This window comes from Xenopus tropicalis, chromosome 1, assembly GCF_000004195.4.
Source record: "Xenopus tropicalis strain Nigerian chromosome 1, UCB_Xtro_10.0, whole genome shotgun sequence".
Taxonomy (NCBI): domain Eukaryota; kingdom Metazoa; phylum Chordata; class Amphibia; order Anura; family Pipidae; genus Xenopus; species Xenopus tropicalis.
In genome coordinates this window covers 184,043,309-184,068,057 of record NC_030677.2, presented here as the reverse complement: position 1 = coordinate 184,068,057, position 24,749 = coordinate 184,043,309, and the positions used below count along the sequence as shown (strand labels likewise).

The 24,749-nt window shown below is 39.0% G+C and overlaps 2 protein-coding genes across 3 annotated transcripts in view; one reads left to right on the top strand and one right to left on the bottom strand.

Annotated features, from left to right (window-relative positions):
• Positions 1-17,260, top strand: part of fam169a (family with sequence similarity 169 member A) — a 37,016-nt gene extending 19,756 nt beyond the window's left edge. For both annotated transcript variants that reach the window (XM_002934825.5, XM_018090770.2), the window contains exons 2-13: positions 1,185-1,321; positions 2,762-2,861; positions 4,865-4,950; positions 6,260-6,431; positions 7,047-7,226; positions 8,619-8,747; positions 9,353-9,513; positions 10,191-10,233; positions 11,529-11,661; positions 12,115-12,298; positions 12,814-13,098; positions 14,646-17,260. In XM_002934825.5, the coding sequence (XP_002934871.1) occupies positions 1,187-1,321; positions 2,762-2,861; positions 4,865-4,950; positions 6,260-6,431; positions 7,047-7,226; positions 8,619-8,747; positions 9,353-9,513; positions 10,191-10,233; positions 11,529-11,661; positions 12,115-12,298; positions 12,814-13,098; positions 14,646-15,170 (2,133 nt within the window). In that variant the 5' untranslated portion in view covers positions 1,185-1,186 and the 3' untranslated portion in view covers positions 15,171-17,260. The remainder of the gene's footprint in view (positions 1-1,184; positions 1,322-2,761; positions 2,862-4,864; positions 4,951-6,259; positions 6,432-7,046; positions 7,227-8,618; positions 8,748-9,352; positions 9,514-10,190; positions 10,234-11,528; positions 11,662-12,114; positions 12,299-12,813; positions 13,099-14,645) is intronic.
• Positions 17,261-19,838: 2,578 nt separating this feature from the next.
• On the bottom strand, positions 19,839-24,615 carry nsa2 (NSA2, ribosome biogenesis homolog). Its single transcript, NM_001017326.3, is given in 6 exon segments — positions 19,839-19,961; positions 20,274-20,466; positions 21,564-21,743; positions 21,861-22,011; positions 22,273-22,460; positions 24,475-24,615. Coding segments are annotated over 6 exon segments (783 nt in total). The 5' UTR covers positions 24,478-24,615; the 3' UTR covers positions 19,839-19,893.
• Positions 24,616-24,749: the final 134 nt, after the last annotated feature.

Here is a 24,749-nt window from a genome sequence, read left to right as displayed (position 1 = left end):
GGAAAGGCTTAGTCACTTGGGGGTGCTAAAATGTTAAGCACCCCCAAGTGACTTGAATCGCTTACCTCGTGCCCCGGGCTGGTGCCCCTGTTAGGAGAAAACAGCACCAGCCCGGGGCACCTGGGGCGATGCGCTTCCTCCTTCCGGCTTCCTTTCCCTGAGACTTCAAGTCCGGCGCATGCACAGTAGAGTGAAAAAGCCGACTTCTCTGTTAAAGTTCCACTATTCACTCTAATGCGCATGCGCGCGCGATCGATACAGGAAGCGATCACTGCTAGCCCGGGCTGGTGCTGTTCTCTCCGTACAGGGGCACCAGCCTGGGGTAGAAGGTAAGTGATTCAAGTCACTTGGGGGTGCCTAACATTTTGGCACCCCCAAGTGACTTAGCTTTTCCTTTCCCTTTAATACATAAAAACTCACCCATATTCTATTCATTCCGATGGGATTTTTAGAAATGTGTTTATCAATGGGTGAAAGTTAAAGTTTACCAATTGGTTTTTAAAATCCCATACAAATGAATAGAACATGTCTATTTTTATGTTTTAAGCTCTAAACTCACGTTTTAATAAATCTGCCCCTAAGGGGCTGATTTACTTACCCACGAACGGGTCGAATGGAGTCCGATTGCGTTTTTTTCGTAATGATCGGTATTTTGCGATTTTTTCGTATGTTTTGCGATTTTTTCGGATTCTTTACGAATTTTTCGTTACCAATACGATTTTTGCGTAAAAACGCGAGTTTTCCTATCCATTACGAAAGTTGCGTAAAAAGTTGCGCATTTTTCGTAGCGTTAAAACTTACGCAAAAAATGCGCAACTTTTCGCGTAAGTTTTAACGCTACGAAAAATGCGCAACTTTTTACGCAACTTTCGTAATGGATACGAAAAACTCGCGTTTTTACGCAAAAATCGTATTGGTAACGAAAAATTCGTACAGAATCCGAAAAAATCGCAAAACATACGAAAAAGTCGCAAAATGTTCATTTTCAAGTCGGAACTTTTCCAATTCGGGTCGGATTCGTGGGTTAGTAAATCAGCCCCTAAGTGTCAAAGAGACAAGAGGAAGGATATCCCTGCCCCACAGAGCTTACAAGAGATAGAAACAAACATGGATAGATAGACAGTTCATGCTTATATAATCTTTGAATAAAACCTAATTATCTGTATAATATAATTCTTTTTCAGGCATGGCTTTCCCTGTTGATATCCTGGATAATTGCAGCCTTAACGAACTGGAGAACTCAGCAGAGGACTATCTGGCTGACCTGCGCTGTGCTGATCCTGACAATTCAGAGTATTTCACCCTAGCAGATCGCAGAGAGGTAATAATACTGCAGTGAGCGCCACCAGCAGGCGCTGCTCTGAGGGCCGTGCTACAGCAGGAGTGCCAGTGCAGCATATTTCAAATTGCTGAAATAATTGTGTATTCGTCTACCATTGGAGACCAGCTACTTGTTTACTGAGGCATTTAAACACAGCAAGCCTAAGAGTATATAATAGAGTTTCTAGATCAAAAAACTGGATTGCAGTAATTAATCATGTTGCCAGTAGGTATATAAACCCCAAGACTGACTGTGTAATTACTGCCTAACATGGTAATATAATTCAGAGCTTATGCAATAAAGCAGTAAATGAATTGCCTCTTCATTTTCCCCCTTTCTGGGGGGGGGGGGGGGAATGGGATAGGGAGGCGAGAGAGCCTTTTTTAATTTCATATTAAAGAAACAGTATAAAATCAATTAAAAATAATGTACTATTGCACTAGTAAACATTGTATATTTGCTTCCAAAACTATATAATAAGCTGCTGTGTAGCCATGAGGGCAGCCATTCAATCAGGAAACAGGAAAAATTGCACAGGTTACATAGCAGATAACAGATAAGTTCTGTAGAATACAATGGTGTTTTACAGATCTTAATTGTTATCTGCTATGTAACCTGTGCCATTTGGTGCCATTTCAGTTGAAATAGCCATCCCCATGGCTACACAGCAGCTTTGTTTATGTAAACTATAGTAATGTTTCTAATACAAACACACAACTTTTACCAGTGCAGGGCAAAAGTACATTATATTAAAATGACTTTGATAAACTCATTTTTTTGGTGTTACTGTTCTTTTAAAGCTCTACATGTGACCATAACATGAAGCAAAGGAATACAAAGGATGTTCCACGTGGTATTCGTGGTTCATTTCCTAACACTATGCAACTTTTTGGTATAGACTTTTGGGCTTCCTCATATAGATACATACAGCAGCCCTACTCAACAATAATCACAAACATAAAATGTAATCTTCTTATAAAAAACATATGTGAGTAGTCTCTAACTGGGAACAGTGGGGCTCAGTTATCATGGAAACAGTATATTTGGGGACTCAAATATATTACAATGTATTCTGGGTTGTTTGCATAATTATTTATCTCCTGAATTTATATAGTGCCACACATTTCTGCCCCGCTTTACAGAGATAACACATCATTCACATCAGACCCTGCCCTAGTGGAGCTTACAGTCTAAAGGTGGCTACACACGTGGCGATTTCCGATCGTACAATCGGCCACTAACCGTTCAGGGCTGAGACCCGACAATAGCTTGCGGATGTCGGCACAAACTTGCCCCACCGGCTGGCAAACCTGAAGACTCATTAGAAGAGCATACAAATTTCTTGTAGCTAGTGCCCAAAGTGAAATTGAACTTAGGACCCCAGCACTGCAAGGCAGATCCAATGAGCCACAATATAATTGTTTTTATATTGCTTTGTAGGTTCAAATCAGCTTGTCTACAGTAGGTTTTGTGCCTCTCTTTGGAGGAGATCAGTCACACAAAGTCCTTGCTCTCTTTGCACCCCAGGATACACTAACAGGTATGTATGTATGTATGAATATGTATTTTTATTTTATTTGTATAGCTCTGCTTGTATAGGCTATGCACAGTGGATGTGGAGATGTGGTAAATGCACTTAATGGATACCTGCACATCTGGATAGTGCTTCTTCCTGCACATCTAAATAGTAACGAAATGCACAAAAATCTTAAAAGTTTAAAAAGGATAGAACTGGCAGTTATTAGTGCTCCCCAGATTAGCCAGTACAGCTACAAAGCTATGTTTAGCATTTAGTGCATTATTTATTTTTTGTGATGATATGAAGGAGCTTTGAGATTCATCCATATATATGGAAATATATGGATGATGGAAAAGTGTAGTAAGATTGCATAAAGATGTTCAGAGGGATGTTACCACTGATACTGGCAGTTGCTTCATTCAGATGAGACTGCAGTATGTGCTTGGCTCCAGGTAGAACCCAATGTCCCGACGACAGCATTTTATTGTTTTTACTTGTAAGCTCCCAAACTTCTAGGCCCAAGTCACTATGGAGTTTAAGAGGCATGGTTCCTGCCTGTTTTTGTCTATGGAAGCATATAGCAGACCAACTTAAATTTGTTCTTGATTCAATAGGTGTGGATTTGCAGGCTACTATAGCTCAAAAATGTAAAAAAAATGCAATCCCAAATCAGATCCTGATGGTAGCAATTTTTAAAAATTTCAAATAATATCGATTCAACACAAATCAGATATTTGAATTTGTTTGTGTTACATGGAATAACCCCAACCCCTTTCATGCTCTAGGGATTATAACATAAAGTAAACAGTGATTTTCAGTACAGCTAGTCACTCAGCTATAATCTGGTGAGAACCTCTAGTGCTCTGACCTACATATTGTTTGCCTGTGAGATTTTTAACCTCAGTACATTATATTAACTGAAGCAATAAATGCAGCAGGACCCAAATACCATGAGGTAGCCAGTCTCTAGTCATAACTAGATTTTACTACAACTATAACATTTCTGTTTAAAATAATGTGTAAAATAGCATTGTAATGAAAATGTATTGAAAAGTAGAGATCTGGAGAAAAAAAACTGATTTATGTGAAGTGTAATGAGCTTGTATTACTCAGGAATCTGGCAAGGAAAGGAAGAAACTTCGCAGCAGTTTTATTATGCAGTATGCAGTATCCCCATTTTTTTTTCCAGGGGACCAGATAAAAATGGTGTAAATGCAGGAAAATGTAAAATCAAAAAAATATATTATGCAATATTATTGGTGGGACCATGGCCTAACTGTGTAAAATGATGGAAAACTTCATCAGTGGATGTAAAATTGAGGCTTTACTGTATGTCATATTATGAAATGGGGTAGAATCTGCAACAGAAACCTGTCTAGCACTGATCAGAAATGCTGTTATTCAGAATGCTCGGGACCTGGGTTTTTTTGGATAAGGGATCTTGCCGTAATTTGGATCTCCATAACTTAAGTCTGCTAAAAATCATTTAAATATTAAATAAACCCAATAGGCTTGTTTTGCCTCCAGTAAGGATTAATTATATCTTAGTTGGGATTAAGGTTCTTTTTATAATTACAGAGATAAAGGAAATAATTTTTATAAATTAGAATTATTTGCTTATAATGGAGTCTATGGGAGATGGTCCTTCCGTAATTTGGAACTTTCTGGATAATGGGTTTCTGGATAAGGGATCCCATACCTGTACAGATAAAAAAGGGAACTTTAAGGATTATAGTATCCATGTAAATATAAAAAGAATTGCTGATTTGTTAATGTACCACTGCTATAATATAAGAAGTATAAGGTTCTATTGATGATATTTCTAGTAAAACTATTCAACCAGTGATAATGTTCTGACCTACATAACGTTTATTCCTAAAAGAGTGCCATATGTTGTTCCTTCCAGTCCAGTACATTTGTTCTCAAGATTATAGCTACCTTTTCATAATTTATATGAAGAATATACTTTAATGGTAAGGAAGACATTTTTTTAATTGTAAAATATTCTCCTTTCTGTGTTGCAGCTGTGGCTTTCTACCTTGCTGATCAGTGGTGGGCTGTTGAAGACATTGTAAGGACATCCAATCCTTCCCGGGAAGGCCTTCAACAGGTTAATATCCCAGACATGTACTGTAGGCCTTTGAAGTGGAAAGATGGTGGTACATGGACCATTCAATAAATACAAGTTATGCCATTTATAAAGAGAGAGTAACACTGGAGAAATTGATTTTATTGGTAAATTTGGTTACATTTAGCCTGATATGGTCATTATGCTACAGTCAAGTTTCTAGTTGACTGCACAATAAGGAAGTCATTCTGTATAAAATGTGAGGTGTTTTGTTTGAGAACTGTGTACCCTGCATAACATCAGATTGGTTTGGTTACATGGGTACCCCTTTGATTGCATGGACCAGTTCCTCTAATATTATTTGGCCTATATTGTCATTATGTTTGTAGAATATATAAGGCACAGCCCTCCGATTACCAGATCCCATAAGTAAAGATGGGCTAGAGCAGTGGTTCTCAACCTTCCTAATGCCGCAACCCTTTAATACAGTTCCTCATGTTGTGGTGACCCCCAACCATAAAATTATTCCTAAGACGATCAGAAATATGTGTTTCCCGATGGTCTTAGGCGAACCCTGTGAAAGGGTTGTTCAACCCCCATAGGGGTCACGACCCACAGGTTGAGAGCCGCTGGGCTAGAGCATGGGTTAAAAGAATATTCTAATTGCAGATTTCTCTGATTGCAGTTGCCATTTTAGCTTAGTGTTCATAGCAGATGACACATTCCTAAGAGTGGGGGGAGTGAGTTTTATGAATTCTTAAGGAAGGGGGGAGCAGGAGAGAGGCGAGAGCTCTGGCCCCTGGAATGAATGATTTTTCTGAGAGAGGAGATCAGATACTCTAAGAACATGTTTTCAATAAAGGAGACAAGAAATCCTGTGTTTCTTTTAATAGAGGACTCTGTTTCTGTGAGTGCTTATGGCTGTATTTACATAGACCTTTCTGATAAAGCTTACTTAGTTTTTACCTTTCCTTCTCCTTTAAGGAAGCAGTGTATGCAAAAAATATAATTAGTAGATGCTGCATATTTATTGACACTGCCCTTTTAATATAATTAGTTTTATTTATAAAAAAAAAAAATCATTAAAAAAATATTCCCTTTTAGTCAAGACAAGATTCCTGTGAAATAGCATTGATGACTAATTCATTAAACAAGAAGGAAGAATTAATTATGAATCGTCTTTCTATTGGAGAACAGAAATCAGGCACTGATGACATGTGGCACATCTGTTGCTAAGTTACAGCAAAAAACCCCCAGAATATTTCTTTTAAATATGACTGTTGTATAAGCTTACTCTAAAGTAGTCCATGTAGGGTATGTGACAGACCTTAGATCAATTTTTATTTTGCAGGTCAGGACTCTGGGAGAACGAGTGGTTCTTTATGTCCTAAATCGCATTATATATCGAAAGCAAGAGATGGGGAGAGATGAAGTTCCATTTTTGTGCCACAGCAGTTCAGATTATGCAAAGATCTTCTGGAAGAGCGGGGAGGCTGTGGGATTTTATTCTGTCAAACCCCCTGGTCAGTGGTGTTTTTGTTTAATGTTACTAAGTTCTGTAGTCATGCCTAATTTTTTAAAATTTGTTAGAAAACTGTCATTATGTTCCTTTTTAGAAATAGGTTTAGAGCTATATTAGTAATTGATATATCATCAGCAAATATGGCTTCCATTGGATCTAGCCTACTACTTCTTGTGCTTTACTCTCCTTAATATTTGCCAACTCTCCTCTTATAGGCTTAAACAGCCCCACAGCATGGAGAGAGGCAAAGTGCCAAGGAGTTTGCTAGAAGAATAGTGACATCTGAAAAAGGGATAGATAAATAATAGGAATGAATGGAATCCATAATTTTTTAAATTGGTCATATACTGAATCCTCTACAAAATGTTGACATTACCTTGTATATTCAAATGAGGGATAAATCAAAACATTGTATGTATCTGTGATGACAACATATTTGCCTTTAGTTGTTCTAAGCCGCCAAACTAAATCCAGACAATAAAAATGTCATCAGAATCCTGGACTTGGTGTATTTCAAATAGAGATATTTTACAGAGATGGCCAGAGTTGTTGGTGATTCGCAGTTCACTGTTGCGCATGTTTAAATGGCTGCACTGTGATTTGATTGCATTCACAGGAAGTATGTGTCCCGCTTACCTAACGCAAAGTTATCAGCTGCCTGTGCTGGATACCCTGTATGTCAGGAAGAAATATCAGGATAAGGAATTAGCTCTACAGATACTGGAAGACTTTGTAGATTCCTTCACTGAAGAGAACCTTGGCCTGAGATATCCTATGTCCACATTGATGTATACAGGTAACTGCTTGGGTCAATCTAAGACTTTACTTAAATTAATTTCATTCCCGCATTATAAATGTGCTTTTGCTTCAAAACCTATTAAAGAACATAGAGCATGTACTGATATTATTATTAGTATAGTTAGCAGTATTTGTAGTATTATTCAAGTTCAAGTCATATCTAAAGCTCGGAAACATTATATTGCACTTTTTCATAAAATCTACTGGTGAGACCAGTGCATATAGCATTTCCAGTAGGAGGTTCTAGCATTTGAAAGGGAACAGAATATAGCTATCCAGATTATAAGTATAACAGTGCTTTATTGAAGACAGTAATTTCATTAAAAATGCTGTACTTGAGGGTGCTCTGCCATATCAGTAATCTTATTTTCCATTACAATGAACTTACGAATATCATTGAAATTAGAGTTTTAGATTCCTTTAAAGGAACAATAAATGTTAATATACTGTTGCCCTTGCCTGGTAAAAGTTCAGTTCAGTTCAGATGCTTTATTGTCATCACAATACATAGTAATATATACCATTTCTTCTCCTCTGGGCCCAAATTACATGCCCATAAAAGAATTAACAATACACAACACATATTACAGCAAAAAAGTGAATAAGACAGCAATGCAATGTGCAATTCAATGCAATTCCAATTTTACAAAGTTTTGTGTTTGCTTGAGAAACACTACTATAGTTTGTATAAAAGCTGCTGAGTAGCCATGGGGGCAGCCATTCAAGCTGAAAAAAGGCAAAGAATACATAGCAGATCACAGATAAGTTCTGTAGAATTGAATGGATCTGTGTATCAGTGTATCTGTTATCTGCTATGTAAACTGTGCCCGGTGGGATGGCATATGCAGCGGCGCGATTTGCCGAAGTCGCAGAAGTTTCAAGTCTCAAGGCAACTTCCGCGACTTCGGCAAATCGCGACACTGCGTATGCCATCCCACCGGAGATTTACATTCTAGCCGATGGTATGGCATTTCGGGGAGATTAGTCGCCCGTGACAAGGGAGATTTGTCACGCGGCGACTAATCTCCCCGTCTGTCACAGCCCTTAGCCCTGTTTTAATTTGAATAGCTGCCCCCATAGCTACACAGTAGTCTTTCAGAAGCAAATACATAACTTTTACCAGACAAGGGCAACAGTACATTATATTCTAATTACTTTGATACATTTTTTGGTGACACTGTTCCTTTAATTGACCCCATGCTTTGATTGAAATAAGAGGCTTGGGGTTTGGGGGGAAACTGTAATTTATTTCAAATTGGAAATAAAGATGCTTTTTTTCTCAGTAACTAATACTGGAAGATGTAGTTTACAACCTGCCATTCTGAAATCTTGGACAATACAGTTTTGGACAGTTCATTGAATATATTATTGTATTGGCTCTACATTTTAGCCTGCCAGCAGTATCTAGAAAAGTACCCCGGAGACCGGGAACTCTTGTGGGAGGTGGAAGGAGTTGGTCACTGGTTCCAGAGGACTCTCATTTCAAGTGCATTTCAGAAGAAAACACAGAGACTGTCAGGTATATATACTACACGAAAGTAAATATTAAAGGGTTGTTCACCTTTGTGCAACATTCACAAATCTAACAGTTCACATTAATAGAACAATCTTTGCCATATACATAGTTACCAAAAAATGTGCACCTGAAGAGATATTTACCTCAGAATCATCCCTTCTGCACAGACTCTGTGCTGGGGGGGGGGTCAGTGACCCCTATAAACACTACAGTTGCTTTTTACTTCCTTATATGACGTCATAGTACTGGCAGCAGACTTAACTCCTATTGGTTGTGCCTCCTGTCAGTCTGATACTGCTTCCTGTGCCTGTGGCAGAGTTTCATCATTGCTGAGTCTGTTTGCCATTGCAACAGAAAAATTAACCAATGAGCTTTTACTTTATGCAGCGTGTTAGAGTGCACAAGCAACCAATGAATTGGTCCAGTAGGAAGCCATTCTACTTTTTTTATGGAAAATGTATTTTCTAACATGCTGACAGCATTGTCGGTGGTTTAATAAGATTTGGACATTGAAGGTGAACAACCCCTTTAATGTCCTATAAAAGTGCTGCATTTTATAACTACTTCTGAAGTTTTTAGGTTTATCCTTTATTTTTTGTTACCTGTAGAGGCATCAAAAAGCGATTCAGCTCTAGACACACTACGCAAAGAACCCTGCTCACTGCAACCAGAACCTGTACCTGAAGTAAAGGATCCAGTCTGCGAGTGTCAGAGTGAGCTGAGTGAGCCGAGTGAGCCAAGCGAGCCGTGCTTACCGATGGATATCCAGGTCTGTTTTTGATTTAGAAAAAATTCCATGTCTGATCTCCATCCCTTCAGAAAGTCATGGTAATAACAAGCAGAGCAATATTCAGGTGGAGGAGGTCAGTGCTTAACAGGGGGCACAAATACTTTTTCTGTTAGTCATCTGCATTATTACAGTGTGAAGCTGGCTTTGTCTGTCTATATGGAGTGTTGGCAACACTTTATTGAGATGTGGATTAAAAGCGGGTAATGCAGGCTTCACAAGAGACAACATAGAACATATTATTTGTAATCAGAATGTACACAGCATGAGAGCTTTCATGTCTCAATGAGAAATGACATTTATCCAAAGATGTAAAGTGAGGTTCAACAATAAGTTTGCCTTTGTCCTGACATTTATGGAAGCAAATCTCTGAAATATAAACCCTCAGGTAGTGCTCTAGAGATGGTTGAGCGTTTAGGAGTTCTGAGAGAGGAAAATTTTTAAGGGCAGATGCAGATCAGGTAAAATGCTTACAAATAACAAATCTAAAACAGGTGGTGGCCCCCATAAACTTGATTTACTTTTAGATATATAAATAGATTAATGTGTGTGTATGTTATTAAAAAATAATCACAGTTAATGTCCACCTTAAAGCATATTGAAGATAAAGTTGCCAAATCATATATAGTTCTCTTTAGTCTCAAAGTTCTTTTTTTTAGGAAGATCCTGAAGAGGAGAAACTTCTGGAAGATAACGCTGAAGGTAAAGAGCTTCTTGGAGAAATTTATTTCTATTCTTGCATCATGTTTATAAGAAGCATTAGAGCCAAACAGCAAGGGTGTGTACTGGGCCCTGAACTATATTAGGGGTCATTTATAGTCATGCCAGACGCAAGTGAAAGAGCAGTAAGGGGCGCAAAAGCAAATCCTTTACTGTTGATTTAAAAAGCACTTGTGTAAGGGGTCTGGCTGTGTTCTGCACAATGTGGCAGATAGAAAATCTGGGGTGTACAGATGCCTTCCCCCACATTCCCCTCATAATTACAGTGGGGCTGAATGCAGCCGGCACTGTATTTATCAGACAAACACATGTGTCTGCTTTATGTTATGGATTGTGGAGACTTGCGGCAATTATTCTATGTGTGGGGCAGGGTGCAAAGTGCAAAAAAAATTCGAATTGCACATGTTTTCACTCTCTGCAATGCATGTAGCAAATGACCCCTACTGTTTGGCTTAAAAGCAAAGAACTTATATTAGTTCTCTGTTTAACAATTTAAAGATATTTAACCAAAAATGTTTGGTTTGTATCTCAAATATTATTCGCTATAAATAATAAACAAATAATAAAACCAGTTATTTAACATCCACTACAGTTTGGGTGTATTTATTAGTTATTAAATATACAATGTTGGTATATGCAGTTTATGTATGTGAGTGTATAGATAGGTCGATATATGTTTATGTGTGTGCCGGGTTCACTTGGAAGGGTTGAACTTGATGGACTTTTTTTTAACCCAACTTTACTATGTAACTATATAATAATGATCATTTTTATGGTACAGTGGATAGAGGCACAAAGAAGAGAGCTCATGAAATATGATATTTATTATGTTTTTTTTGTAAAGTATAGGAGAACAAAATAACAAAGAACTATAGAGAATTTATCATTGTGTCAGTCCTTCTCCCTTTTAAGCCTTTTTCAGCTCTCCATTCTATTCAGTTTCTTCTTTCCGAGAAGTAACTAATAAGGTCATACAGTCAGTAAAATCCAAAGTGGGTTTTCCTGTAGTCAATGAGCTACTAGTTAGTTTAGGATTAATTCTGTATTTCCTGTAGAATAAACAGTGTCATGGGGCAGGCAAATAACAGTGACTTACGACTATGAAGATTTTCATTCATCCAGGTCATGGTTTATCTAGTATAAGTAAATCTAAAGCAGCTGGACTTGCTAATAATCAATTAATTTATTGATTAAGAAGGACTTACGTTGTCTAGTTAAGATGTATTGGGGGGGGGGTGATATGTAATAAAAGACACATACTTTCTGTCCTGTAACAGAGCCGGATCCGACACCTGTTTCAACTCGTGTTCGAATCAGCCAGTTAAATTGCCCAAAGGTTTTAAGAAATGAACTGGAAACTGAAGAGCAGGAGGTGGAGGACAACAGCAGCAGTCATAATGAACCATCAAAGTAATAATGTTACTCAATAACTGCTTTTAGATTTGGATTATAACTTTATTTACAAAATGTAGAGCAGTCAACTTAATAGATATGTGTTTCCAATGTTTTTTGTGTTCTAGATATAAGGTCTAGATGTATGGTTAAGTGACAATCAAGGTCAGGGCTCCAGTGAATTGGGTGGGTTCGGCTGTTCAGATTACTGTCTGTGAGGGCCCTAAATGAAATTGAATATCAGAGCAGGAGAGAAAAGAAAACCACTGCCACATAAACATTTTATACAAATACCTGTAGATCGTATGTAAATAGAAATGAACAGGATCGTAGAAAAATATATATAATATCAAAATATGATCCACTTTGCTGGAGTAGAAACACCAGTTAAGGACTTGGCTAAATGATTTGTGTTATAGTTGTTATTATCTAGACAGATGGGTTTTCAATAAAAACTTATGCTGTTTGCAGACTGGAATCCAAGGAACAGATAGTAGAAAACTTTACAGAACTCATACAGCAGCTAGCGGAAGACAAGGATGACAGTGACATGGCCAAGCTGCAAGAGGAGATTTCATGTAAACCTGTTGGTCACCTTTTGGAGGACAGTCAGGATATTCTGAGACACCCAGAAGAAAGTGGTGGCAGTAATCAGGTGGGGAAATAATTCTACACTCATACTTCTACCCTCATACTTCTACACTCAGAATGGTTAAAAGAAAATTAGTCTGTATGTACATTGCATTTATACAGAATAATGGTGGTGTACATGAGGTGATGTATATGATATATAGCACTGCTGTATTTTGAAGCTTTCTAGATAATGGGTTACTGAACAACGGGTTTCCTGGATAACAGCCTTTCTTTGGAGAGTAAAACTTCTTGGCACAACAGTTACAAATATATAATGATATAATACCATCTGTTGAGTATGGTCTCTTTTGGCATGCTAGTTGTAGTGCACACTTACAAGAGGTTTCATGTATGCCAGAGGCTCAGCAGCAAAATATGGCTGGGATTTATTTTATGTGTGGGCTTGCATGTACTCATCCAAATTGTATCTACAATTATTGATTAATTTATATCTTTAATACAAATTAATTGCTATATTAAATACAAAATGTAAGACTATTGTCGTCCTGATGTTTTGTACATTTTCTGGTTATTTAGAGCACAGAACCAGAACCAGTAGTGCCAGAACCATTTAATGGTGACGTGACAAAGGAAAGTGATGATACAGCAAAGGATGGCACAGCTGAAACAGATGACACAGTAGCACAGGACATAATAAAGGAGCCTCTGGAACCTCAGGTGCTGGATACACAAGAAATAGAAAGGGAAGTACTGGATACTGAGTCGAATCTAGAGCCTGGAGACACAGATGAAAAATCACTAACAACCCTTGTTTCAGTTAATATGGATTTAGAGAAATCCTTGGATTCCTTTCCTGATCAGGTGAGAATTATAAATGGCTTAAATGTGTTCCTAGCATGGGAATAACATTACCGGTATTATCCTTTATATATGTAAGGCTCACAGCATTTTACAGAGAATGTTTTCCATTTACATTACTCCCTGCCCCAGTGTCCCAGTGGTGATATCAAACCAGTTACATTTCTACTGTATCTCTCAACAAAATAGCATGAATGTACTGTTTGGGAGAAAATCATTTACTTTAATGCTGAAAAAAGAATATTTTGGAATTATTAAAGGGAAAACTAAGCCCCAGAATGAATAATTAACCAACAGATCAGATATATCATATAAGTGGCATATTTATTACAGATTAAACTGGAATATATATATATATAAATATTTTCATCTTTTCCCTTGAGCCACCATTTAGTGATGGGCTGTGTGCTCCCTCAGAGATCACCGGACAGGAAATAATGCAGCTCTAACAGGAAGAAGTGTGGGAGCAAAAGACAGCAATTTGCCCATTAATAGGCTGTGTTACCTAACATATATGTGTGCCCTTGGTTTGTTTCTGTGCACTGTGAATTGTATCATGCCAGGGGGCTGACCTTAGTACTTAAAATGGCAATTTTCTATTCAGGATTACCTTATCAGTGATTGATGACAAGGAGCATGTAAACTGGAAGTCTTTCATCCCTCTTTATCATTCATCCTACTGTCATTCCATAAATATCTAGGGCAGCATATGTGCCCACTCCATAGCTGACAATAACTGTCCCCCGCTTTGTGTGTCTATAAATATCTAGATATTAAGGAAAGCAAACTATTAATCATTTTTAACAATGCACTGCACTGATGCAGTCTAATCAGATGGACAACTGTGTTATTTGGGGATACATGGATAAACGGACTAAGACTAAGCGCCTTTGAAACCTCCTAGATACCATTTGTTACTGCTATAGAGTTATAGGCCCACCTACTGACCAACATTGTAGAACTCCATGATACTGGAGAACCACTCAGCAGCAGAATTTTGTGTGTGTGGGTGTGCATGCGCACATATAAAACCTGAATTGTTAGAAGTTCAAGAAACTTTGGAATGAAAAAATATTCAACCTTTTCATTATTCTTAATATAATAATATGGGTTGGAGCAGTTCTCTAAGCCCCGCCCCCTGTTGATCTGGCTGACTACTCTGAGACTCCTGCATCCTCCAAATCCCACAATCCCTGTACATGTGACATCAGTAAGGAAAGGAACATCACAGAGCAATGCATTGTGGGTTATGTAGTTCCTGCATGCTGTCTGTAAACTACCAATTGTAACAACTACGAAGTTGTTACAATTGGTAACATCAATGTTTTAGTCCCTCCTCCCCTGCCACCATTCAAATGATGCAGAAAGAGAATAACTGTTTTGCAGCTGAATTTCAGCATATACAAGTCATATTTATTCATATGTTTTGAAGGAGCAGATTACAGGGATATTGGTATATTAGGGGTTTCTGAGTTGTGTGGGCTGTTTAACATATTTTGTTTTAGAAGCTGAAATTGCCCTTTAAATGATCAAATCTGTCTTACTTACAGGTCATCAGTTCAGATGACTTAGAGACCTCCTCCCAAGAGAACATGGCCGTTGAATTAGAAAACACTGTGATGAGGCAGGAAGAAGACATAAAAGAGGCCCTGGAAGTAAAAGACACAGAGGCATGCATCCCAGAGCTCTCAGGTAACGGACTGGCAAGCTATGAGGAGACTGATGGTGCGGAAGAGTGCTCCACCTCTGATACAACTGAAACCATGGACACAGGATCACTTGAAAAGCACCCCCTCAATGTGATGACAGACACACTGCCCACCCTTCGGCAAGGTCCCTTGCTTGTTGTTGAACTGCAAGATGTAGCATTTCAGCAACTCTCAGAGGGACAGAGGGATCAGTCGGAAGAGTCGGCAGTGGAGACAGATCAGTCGGCGCAGAAATCTTTGGAACGAGGCGGAGAGAGCAGTTCGGAGGAAGCGGAAGCAGAAGTACCAGTAATAGAGAGGAGGGGCTTACGCAGGAAGGCCAGGGCATATAAAGGACCAGCCAAGAAGAGGAATAAGGTTGTCTAGCTGAGCGCCACCTTTGCATAATTGTTGTTATTCACATATTTGTAAAACTAAATACCTGAGATTTTTTTTAAAGTTCTATAAAGTTGTTGGACCTAGGGCACAGGCATTTGTATTTGTACAATTTTCTGGTTGATGTTATTTGCTGTTTTTTTTTAATGCCACTTAAAGACCACCCCTCCCCACCACCCCGCCCAGTTTGTGGTAATGACACAGGTACAAAAATATCAAAGCAGGCTTGAAGCACAAAAATGACTTCCAATCCACTACAAAGCAGGACTTATGGTTCTCATGGACACTTCCTCTCTGCAAATTCATTTGAAACAACAGCATCACCTGCTGATCATTTTGGCTGACAAGGGACAGTCCGTAGAAAGTTTAGTTAGTGATAAATATGAGGTTGCTCATTATTTGCTCTGCTTAGAACTGACCAGAGAAATGTCATGACTCTTCGCTGTTCACAAACTTAATTTTTTGAGCACAGCAGCATCACAGGTCTTTCCATTTTTCACAAACTTAATTTTCTACTGACTGTATCCACTTGGCCAAAATGAACAGCAGGCGGCGCTGTTGTTTCAAATTTAATATATTAACAGTGTAAAAACTGCTAATATCTTGAATACTAGAACTACATAAACTGCAAAAGTATTCAGAAGAAGACTCTGACCAGTTTTCCATTTATTTATTTGAAGCGTTTCATTTCCTTTTAGCTACAACTCGGAGCATCCCACCAACAACTGGGGGTGCTAGGGTCTTAATGCAGGCAACCTTTTCAACTGGAGAAAGGAATACAAAGGCAGATTAAAAGTAATGCTTTTACAAAGTATGCTAAATATAAGAAGTGATAGTATAAAAAGTGAATTTCTATGATGAGGTAAATGCAGATTTATAAGGACAACCGAGACAAAAAATTGTTTTTTTCCATTTATTTCTGTTTTCTGATTCCTTTATAGTGTACTCCCCTCTGCCCAGCATGTATAGTTGCAAATACATGACAGTATTCAGTATTCTCAGCATTCAATAAGCTATCAACCCTGGGAGAGGTTATATCTTTCATGTTAAATGACCCACGTGAGACAAACCGTTGTTAAATTGTGCTATAGCAGGTACAATATATTTTTTAATTACAATTTACTTATTTTTAAATTTCTACTGCTTTTCAGGGACTAATTGGCTGTTTCACACTTAAACACATTAGTAGCATTTACTTCCATTTTAAATGTTCTCCCTTTTTCTCTTCCTGGGGAAACAACTAGGTAAGCCCCAACAGGCAGGACAGGTATGAATGAATAAACTGGGAAGGCTGCCCCCCAACCTACATTCCACTTTCTGTGCACTCCGCTTTGCTGTTGGAGATGTACCCCCCACTGAGGTATATACACACTGCTATCGGATTGCAGTCTTCCACTGCCGCCTGGATTTCTCCCTCTAGATATCGTTTACTTTTATATTTTTACAGAAGTGCAAAATAAATATGTCACTTTGAACATTGCTGCATCCTTAATGGCACCCTTGGGGGTGAAGGCAGATTTTGGGGAAGGCACAAATCAGCACCCAGCAGTGTTCTATAAATGCAGTGGCACATGTTGTCTTCTTCTGCTTCCATGAATGGTCCCATGAACATGCCAAGAATTTGTGATGTTTGGGAAACTTTAACCCCCACCCCCGTCAGTGTAGAGGACTTTTAAGTGAATTCTATGGAGAACTGTGCATTGCTTTATACGTTAGTATGTTTCAACTTTTGTTACAAACATGTTTAGCAGGTTGGTTTGTAAAATAAACATGAGCTTTATTACTTATCTGATGAGGAATTATGGTGCCAGTGCTGAAGGAAAGGCTATGTTTATCATACGCCGCCGAAACACCCAAGGAAGCCTACAAGTGAGAAGCTATAATATATATGTATATATTAACATTTACATAATGATTATATATACATGACCTACAACAGCTGTAAAGCAAATCTCCTTCCTTTCTGATACATAAAAAGTTCTACTGCTTTTATAATAACTGTATTTTGTCTCATGGAATAAGCAGACATGTTTATTAAAATGACTTTTCTGAAGAAGGTACATAAAGCCATCTCCTTTTCATTTTTTGTACTGTATTTGTAGATCATAAACCCCCATTTAAGTGCCCATATTAGCAGCTCATTCCTGCGTATAAATGGTTTCTTTTAAAGGGTAAGTAAAAAAATGTTACGTAAAATTTCTCAGGGTACATTTCTAAGCATGTTTGCTGATTACATTCATTTTTTATTATTTCCAATTTCCAAACAAGTTTTTATTAGCTGCCACCTGCTGGTCATTTGATGTAACTGTACAGTCAGAGAGAGAGATACCTTCAGAAGGAAAACAGAGAAGTATTCTGATGTTGCTCTGCTCAAAAGAGAGATGAGAAAAGTGCTTAGAAAAGAACCCTGAGCAATTTTACATTCAAATTTTTTATTTTTACGTATGCGTCATGTCCATAAAGTAAGTTTCAGAATATATATATATATATATATATATATATATATATATATATATATATATATATATATATATATATATAGCAAACCCAGGGTGGCACTCTGCTTCAGCTCTTAGCTCGGGTGCAAGGTAAATGACTTAAATATCCAAAAAAGACCAGCAACACCGAGTTATGTTCCAAAAACAATCAATTGTGTATTAAAAACGCATGAACAGCCAACGTTACGTTTCGGTCCCCATCGGGACCTTTCTCAAGGCCTTGAGAAAGGTCCCGATGGGGACCGAAACGTAACGTTGGCTGTTCATGCGTTTTTAATACACAATTGATTGTTTTTGGAACATAACTCGGTGTTGCTGGTCTTTTTTGGATATATATATATATATATATATATAAATAATGCATAGCTTATACTGGTTTTCTCCAGGAGAATTGTGTTGTGTAACACATTTTTATAACAATCAGGACATTTTCCTGGATAATAAACACCCTTGGAATTAAAGGAAATGTAAACACTCAGAACTAAAGTTAAAACTGCTAAGAGCGCTCTCATTTACAACTTACATTTTGTTTCCCTAAATTTTAAGATATTAGCAGTTTTGAAACCATAACTATATTGGAATTGAAACAACAGCCCCACCTGCTGCCATGACATATGTCGTCTGAAGGTGGCAGAACTTTGCATTGCAGAAAGTCAGCCTATCCCCATTTAGCAGACAAACAGCCACTCGCTTTGGTATCTAGCCACACAGGAAGCAGAAAAGATACTTTCATGGGACAAATCCAACGTGGAAGCTTTCCTGGTGGTTCAAATGATAGAGGCCTATCAGGGGGAAGGCACAACTCTAGGGGCGCATTGTGGTCACTACTACACTACCTTTTGTCTGTGCTTTAAGTGACTATTTTATACTATTTAACTCACAGTCTCTGGCCTCAGAGGCCCATAAAAACAGTTTGGCAAAAATAAAATGTGTTTGATTTGATTATAGTCAGATTACAAGGAAATAGCATTTGGTTTGAACTGATTGCACGGAGAGTTAAAGAGACTGCTGATAAAACAGACTATATAGTGTGAATAAATTGACAGGCAGGGTTGGACTGGCTTACAAGGATACCTTGAAAAATCTTAGTTATTCCCAGTCCTGGCAGGTTCTGCCACCCCAGCAGGTCCAGCTCAAGGGACCCAAGATTCAGAAGGAACTGCCCTCCTTCCTGGCAGTCCTCACACCCACCTTTAATCTCCCCATTTGCTGCACAGATGCTCAATATTTAGGCCATTTACTTTACAAATTTAACCAATTAGTTGGGCTAATACTTTCCTGCACCTACCCAATCAAAACACAGCTCTCCATTCCAGACAGGCAAATGTACCTATCCAGTGCTTCACACAGAGCAGAAGCAGGCAGGCAGGCCAGGGAAGAAGTTCAAGATAAATGTAGGACAGAAGAAAAGAATGAGAAACAAACTCAGCTGTAAGTAGTACTTGAGGTGAAGTCTTATGGTGGGATCAAGTTACCCTGCTCTGGCACGGGAGAGGGACCATGAATTGTAAGATCCACCGAGGCACGGACTGATGTTTAATCTTTATAAAACCTGAAGCCTCCGATTTGGCATACATGACCCCTAACTTTTGCTGTATCTGCCCAGCTGATCTGTATAGAGTTATTGACACCATTACCTAAGGCTGATGCTCAGCCTCTGGATAAACAAAGGCTGAGAGTCTGCCTCTATGTGTCAAAATATTGTTGTGCCTGCTCGCGTAAGCAGTTTTGTGCCAAATTCAGCGTACGGGCAGATTCTTGGCCAATCCTCACCAGTCTGGCATCAGCCTAAAATGCTGCTTTGTGAATAGCAAATCTTTAGACTCAGTAATGTTTAATCAGTTTGCGCTCAGATCACTGTTCTCCAACAACCTGTGCCTTTCCTTCCTTCTAGGCCCCTATAGTTACTGCAGTGAGCAATGTAAAAGGAAAATAGTACCTGAGAGCAAGTAAAATACCTGCAACTCTTGCCCAGTGCCTAAACCAAACCAGCCTCAAATTACAGATGCCATTTGGATATTGCCTGGTGTGCTTTACCCAGATCCGATCCTGTTCCCAAATAAAACTAAACAAGTATCTGGCACTTGTAACTGCAAGAAAAAAAAAAACAGACATGCAATCATTTCATTTTCTACAAATTCCATTTCCATAAATACCAACATTTTATTGGGAAATCCATTTTATTTGACAATTTTGCAGAAAAAAAATAATCAGTGTTATACTAGCAGAACTGCATTTATACACCCATCATTTTCTGGATTATTTGTGACTTGTGCATATTTTCCTAAAGGGGAAAAAAGACAAGAGAAATAGGTTAAAAAATAAATATTTAAAGGTGCACCCATCAAAGCAGATTTTTTTTTTAAATGCATTAAAGCCATTAACTACATCTAAAGTAAGAATTAGGCATAAGTGGTAAAGACTAAATTATTATAAAATGTTTTTTTTTGTCTGTTTTTTCATTGTACCATGGGCCAACTACCTGCCTATAACACTAGGGAATAGTAAGTGATCCTGCCCCAGGTCTGTAATATAGCCAAATAACATTCCCAACAACATAATATCTGTTTAGCTCATATAAGAAAAGACTACTTACCCCAAACGACTTTGCCTCCTTGTGTGACAAGACCGAGCTCGCTTACGTTCACCTCTATAACTGTCCCTTTAGTAATGACACCTAATGTTGTATATAGTGGAGAGGAGGGGTTCTTCTTTACACCAAGAATAGGAAGGCAGAATGTGGCTTTAAGTTCAGGATGTGTCACGTGTGCTTTCTTAAAACGTAAGCCCTGTAGAGAAAATGTATGTTAGAGAAAGGGAACCTTCATGGCTATTGCATTAAAAATGGTGTCACACAAGGTCTATGGAGCTCTTGAGCAAGGTTGGGGGACTTCCAAAGTTTTTTTATCTGGTATGCAGGCTCCCATAACACAACACTTACAATATAAATGAAAAAAAAAAGACTGGGTCTGGGTTAGAGGCACAGTAGTTCTACTTCAGCCTATTATTTTATATACAAACTTAGGGACTCCCTGGAATCAAATGGTAGCAATATGTGGGCTCCACATATGATCTGATAAAATCTTCAACGCTTGAAATAAAACTAGAGTGGAAATGCTTTTACTACATGATATACCTGTCAGTCAAGCCTCTGCTACTTAAAGGACAATGAAAGGTTAATATAAATTAAAAGTAAGTCTAAAGGCATTCTTTTTAAGTACTTACTGCATATCTAAATTCCCATATCCCTGCTTGCTTCTCTGAGATATGGTGCTGGCAGCCTACAGCAGTGTGAAGCCTACAGTGACATCACTGAAATCTCTCTCCCCTTCCTGTAGGTGCCAGCGGCAGCCTTCCTATTCTCTGAGCATGTGTGTAACTTGATCCTGTCTGCTGTTCTTATCTACACATGCCCACCAGCCAATCAGAAGCGGATCTGGCAGATGGGAGGGGGGGAGGGAATGAAACACATGTGCAGTATGAAACAAGGAGGGAAAGGAAGGGAGAATACCTGTTTAGAGATGGCTGCCTGTTCTAGAAAATGTGAAGTAAGTTTGAGTAAATATTTGATTAGGTGAGCCAAAAGTGTGGCGTTTTTACTAAACAATAGGAGGACTATTGGGCAGTATGCTTTTTAAATTTTGACTTGCATTCTCCTTTAAACTCCTGTGTGTGGAAAGGCTGAAATGATGTGACCCATGTCTACCACCATATACAATCACCAGTAGTTTTGCAATCTACAAAGCTAGTCTGTAAACTACAAAATGGGTACAAGAGGGCCCACCTCAATATAAATAATATTTGCGTTCCCGTAGTAAAACACTTTTATAAAGGGCAGGATACGAACACACTGAAACCCAAGAAACCTCAACTATAAATAACTCACCATAGGTCTGATGAATCTTTCATACTTGGGAGGCTTTCGGGTAAAGCCATCGCCTACAAAGCACACTTTGGTGACCATTCTTTTCCAGGCCTTCTTCTTTCTCTTGCCAGTGCGGATTACTTTCAGCACTTCTGTCTCTCCTTGAGCACGCACTTTAGGCAGTGGCACTTCCCATTTACCCTAAAGTCAAAAAGGAACAACCAAAAAATGCAATAAGTGGTCATAATGCTGCAAATGGGAGAGGCCCAATTGGCAAGGCCGGTAACTGTCTGTTGTTTACCATACAATATTACTTACAGCTTTCTCTTTCCTCTTTTGCTTTATCATATTGGATAGAACTTTGGCGCGAGTCTGACCCTCTCTGTCCAACAGATATGCTGGTACAGCGCCTTCTGGTGTCTTTTCATCATTCTTCTGCTTTGTGTTTCGTTTTTCATGCATCTTTATACTAAAGGAGAATATTTTAATTAAAACAAAGCCAAAAATGTTGCTGTTTCCTGTCTCCCATACATCTAATAATATCAATAAATATCTAGTCCCACACTCTAGAATAGCTCACTCTAGGTCACTTTTACTTTACCCATGAACTCTGCCTGGCCAGTCACCCACATAAATATCAATTTATAAACACACACAGGGAGAGGAGAAATACAGCTGGTAACACTTTACTACTTAAACCAAAGGCGCTAGTGAAGCTTCAGATACTCACGTTTTTTTCATCTGTATTTTCTCAGCATGTCGCTGCTTGTGGTACAGCTTAGCTTTGAGACCAATAAGCTTCTTGGCCTTCTGTGAGCGTTCATGAGCCTCACGGCTCTCCTTCTTCCTCTTCTTTTCATGGTAATCCAGGCGATAGCCATAGCGTTTGCGATGTAATTCGATGTAGTCGTTCTGAGGCTGTTTGTAAACAGAACAAAAGCAGCAATTAAGGCAAGAAAAAGATAACAGTGTAATCGCACGTATTTTTTTTTTAAATGAACAAGTGGAATCTACCAATAATGTGACACTATCATTGACCATCTAGGCTCTGTTGGTGAGATATAGAGAAACTGAAATGAAAGGTGTGGTTTACCTTTATGTTATCTTGTAGGATGTTATAGAAAGTCCTATTTCTAGCAACTTTTTAATCTGTCTTCATTATTTATTTTATGTACCTTTTCCTCTTCTGCTTCTTTCCAGATTTCACTGACCCAGGCAGCCAAAAACTATTGCTCTGTGAGGTTACAATTTATTGTTATTTTTTTTATCACTTATCTTGCTATTCAGTCATATTCCAGCCCTTAATTTAAACCACTGCCTGGTTGCTAGGATAAATAAGACCCTACCAACTAAAGAGGTGCTGCATACCAAATTGGGGAGCTGGTGAACAAAAAGCTTAATTATAGAAAAAACACAAAACATACAAGTACTACAGCAGGGAGTGCTAACATGTGGCGCTCCACTTGTTGCTGACTGCCACCCTTGAGTGCACCCCTGGAGCTGTAGTTTAACAACATCAGGAGGACCCTATGGAGGAAATTCAAATTCCTATACCTATACAGGACAATGCTCGTTTGGCAACCTTTGCCAAAATGCTCACTTTAAGGTGGACAAGGTGTGGGTGATATTGGGCTGATCCGATTGTTTGGCCTTTTTGTCACAAGACTGGATCACAAAAAGATGTGCAGGCCATCGGGGCAAGCATCACATCAACAAGCCAAAGTAATTCTTGTCCCAACGTGATTTTTAAGCATGTCCAATCGATGGGCACATGCATAGGATGTCTCTATACACAGGCAAAAAATCTGTCACCTTGGCAGCTTAAATCTCACCGTGTATGGCCACCTTTAGCTTGCTATGCAGTATGTATATTTCCTGGTTGCTGCAGTGATGTCACCCTAATCCTCCTTTACTGCAGTGACGTATAGGGTGCTGTCACCTACTCAGACCAATCCAATAGACAGTAAAGCTGGCCATAGTCTTTTTCCGACAAAAGTCGGTCATCCGTTTAAATGCAATGATCTGAAACTAACATTCAGACTGAAACTGTAGGATAAAGCCCTACAAATATCAGGATGTTCTAAACATGAAATAGTTGGCAGGCACGAATTGTACAAAAGTGGCTGCCATTGTAGGTCCCCCAGTGATATTGCCCAATATACAATACATGTGCAGATTGTATCCTTATCCAACCAAAATGCTCTAACCTGTCTGATCAACTAAATGACTGATCGCTATGGTACGAAAATTATCGGGATGATAATTCTGAGCCCAAACATGGTCCAAAAATCATACAAAACTAGGTTTCATACAATTTTATCAGTACATGTATGGCCAGTTTAGCCCAATAGAAATATTACACCAGGAATTCTGTAAGCACCTTCTCCAAGCGCTCTGAAGCTGGGGCACAAAACGCCTTAGTGAATAAAAGCCAGGGCAAACAGTGTGCCCTGAAACAAGTCATCATTGGCCAGTCATGTGACCATGAGGCAGGGAGTATGGGGCCCATATTATGTTACACTGCCCCAAACACTGGGCACTGAGGGGCACTCACTCCCACAGACAATATGCACAACCTGTTACTGTCACTGACTGAGAGAAACAGCACACAGTATGGGCTAATATCCCTTATCCCAGGACTCATCCCCCTTATTATCCGATTTAATGCCTTCCCATAACCAAACCCATTACAATTCCCCGCAATGTTAAACATGTATGTGTGCCAGCCAATACAGCTGTTTTGATTTCAGAGAGAGAAATACCAATTGAGAGAGACAAGACTGAGCCACAGGCAGCGATGGAGAGACAGTGACAGATACCAATGCAGAAAGAGACAGAGAGCCAGCGGCGGAGAGAGCAGAATGTTAGGCAGACACAGGGAAACCATGAGACGGAGTGTTTGGGTAGAGAAGGCGGAGCGCCATGTTCTCACCATGCTGGCGGCGGGTTCGGCTCTTCCTTTAGCTCTGACTTTACGGCCGCCTTGTCCCTGTTCTTATGAGACCTTTTTTTGCCCCCTGTCCGTGTTCCGGCGCTCCCCGGTAACACTTAGATGGTAACTGCCGCAGGAGAGCCACACGGCTGCACTCCTAATGTGGAGGCGGAGTTTAGTAAAGAAAGTTGTCCCCCCCCGCCTTGGCGATTAGGTCACTTCCTGTTACTTCAGCACACATGGGATTCCCCGTCAGATTTGCTAATCTTAATTTG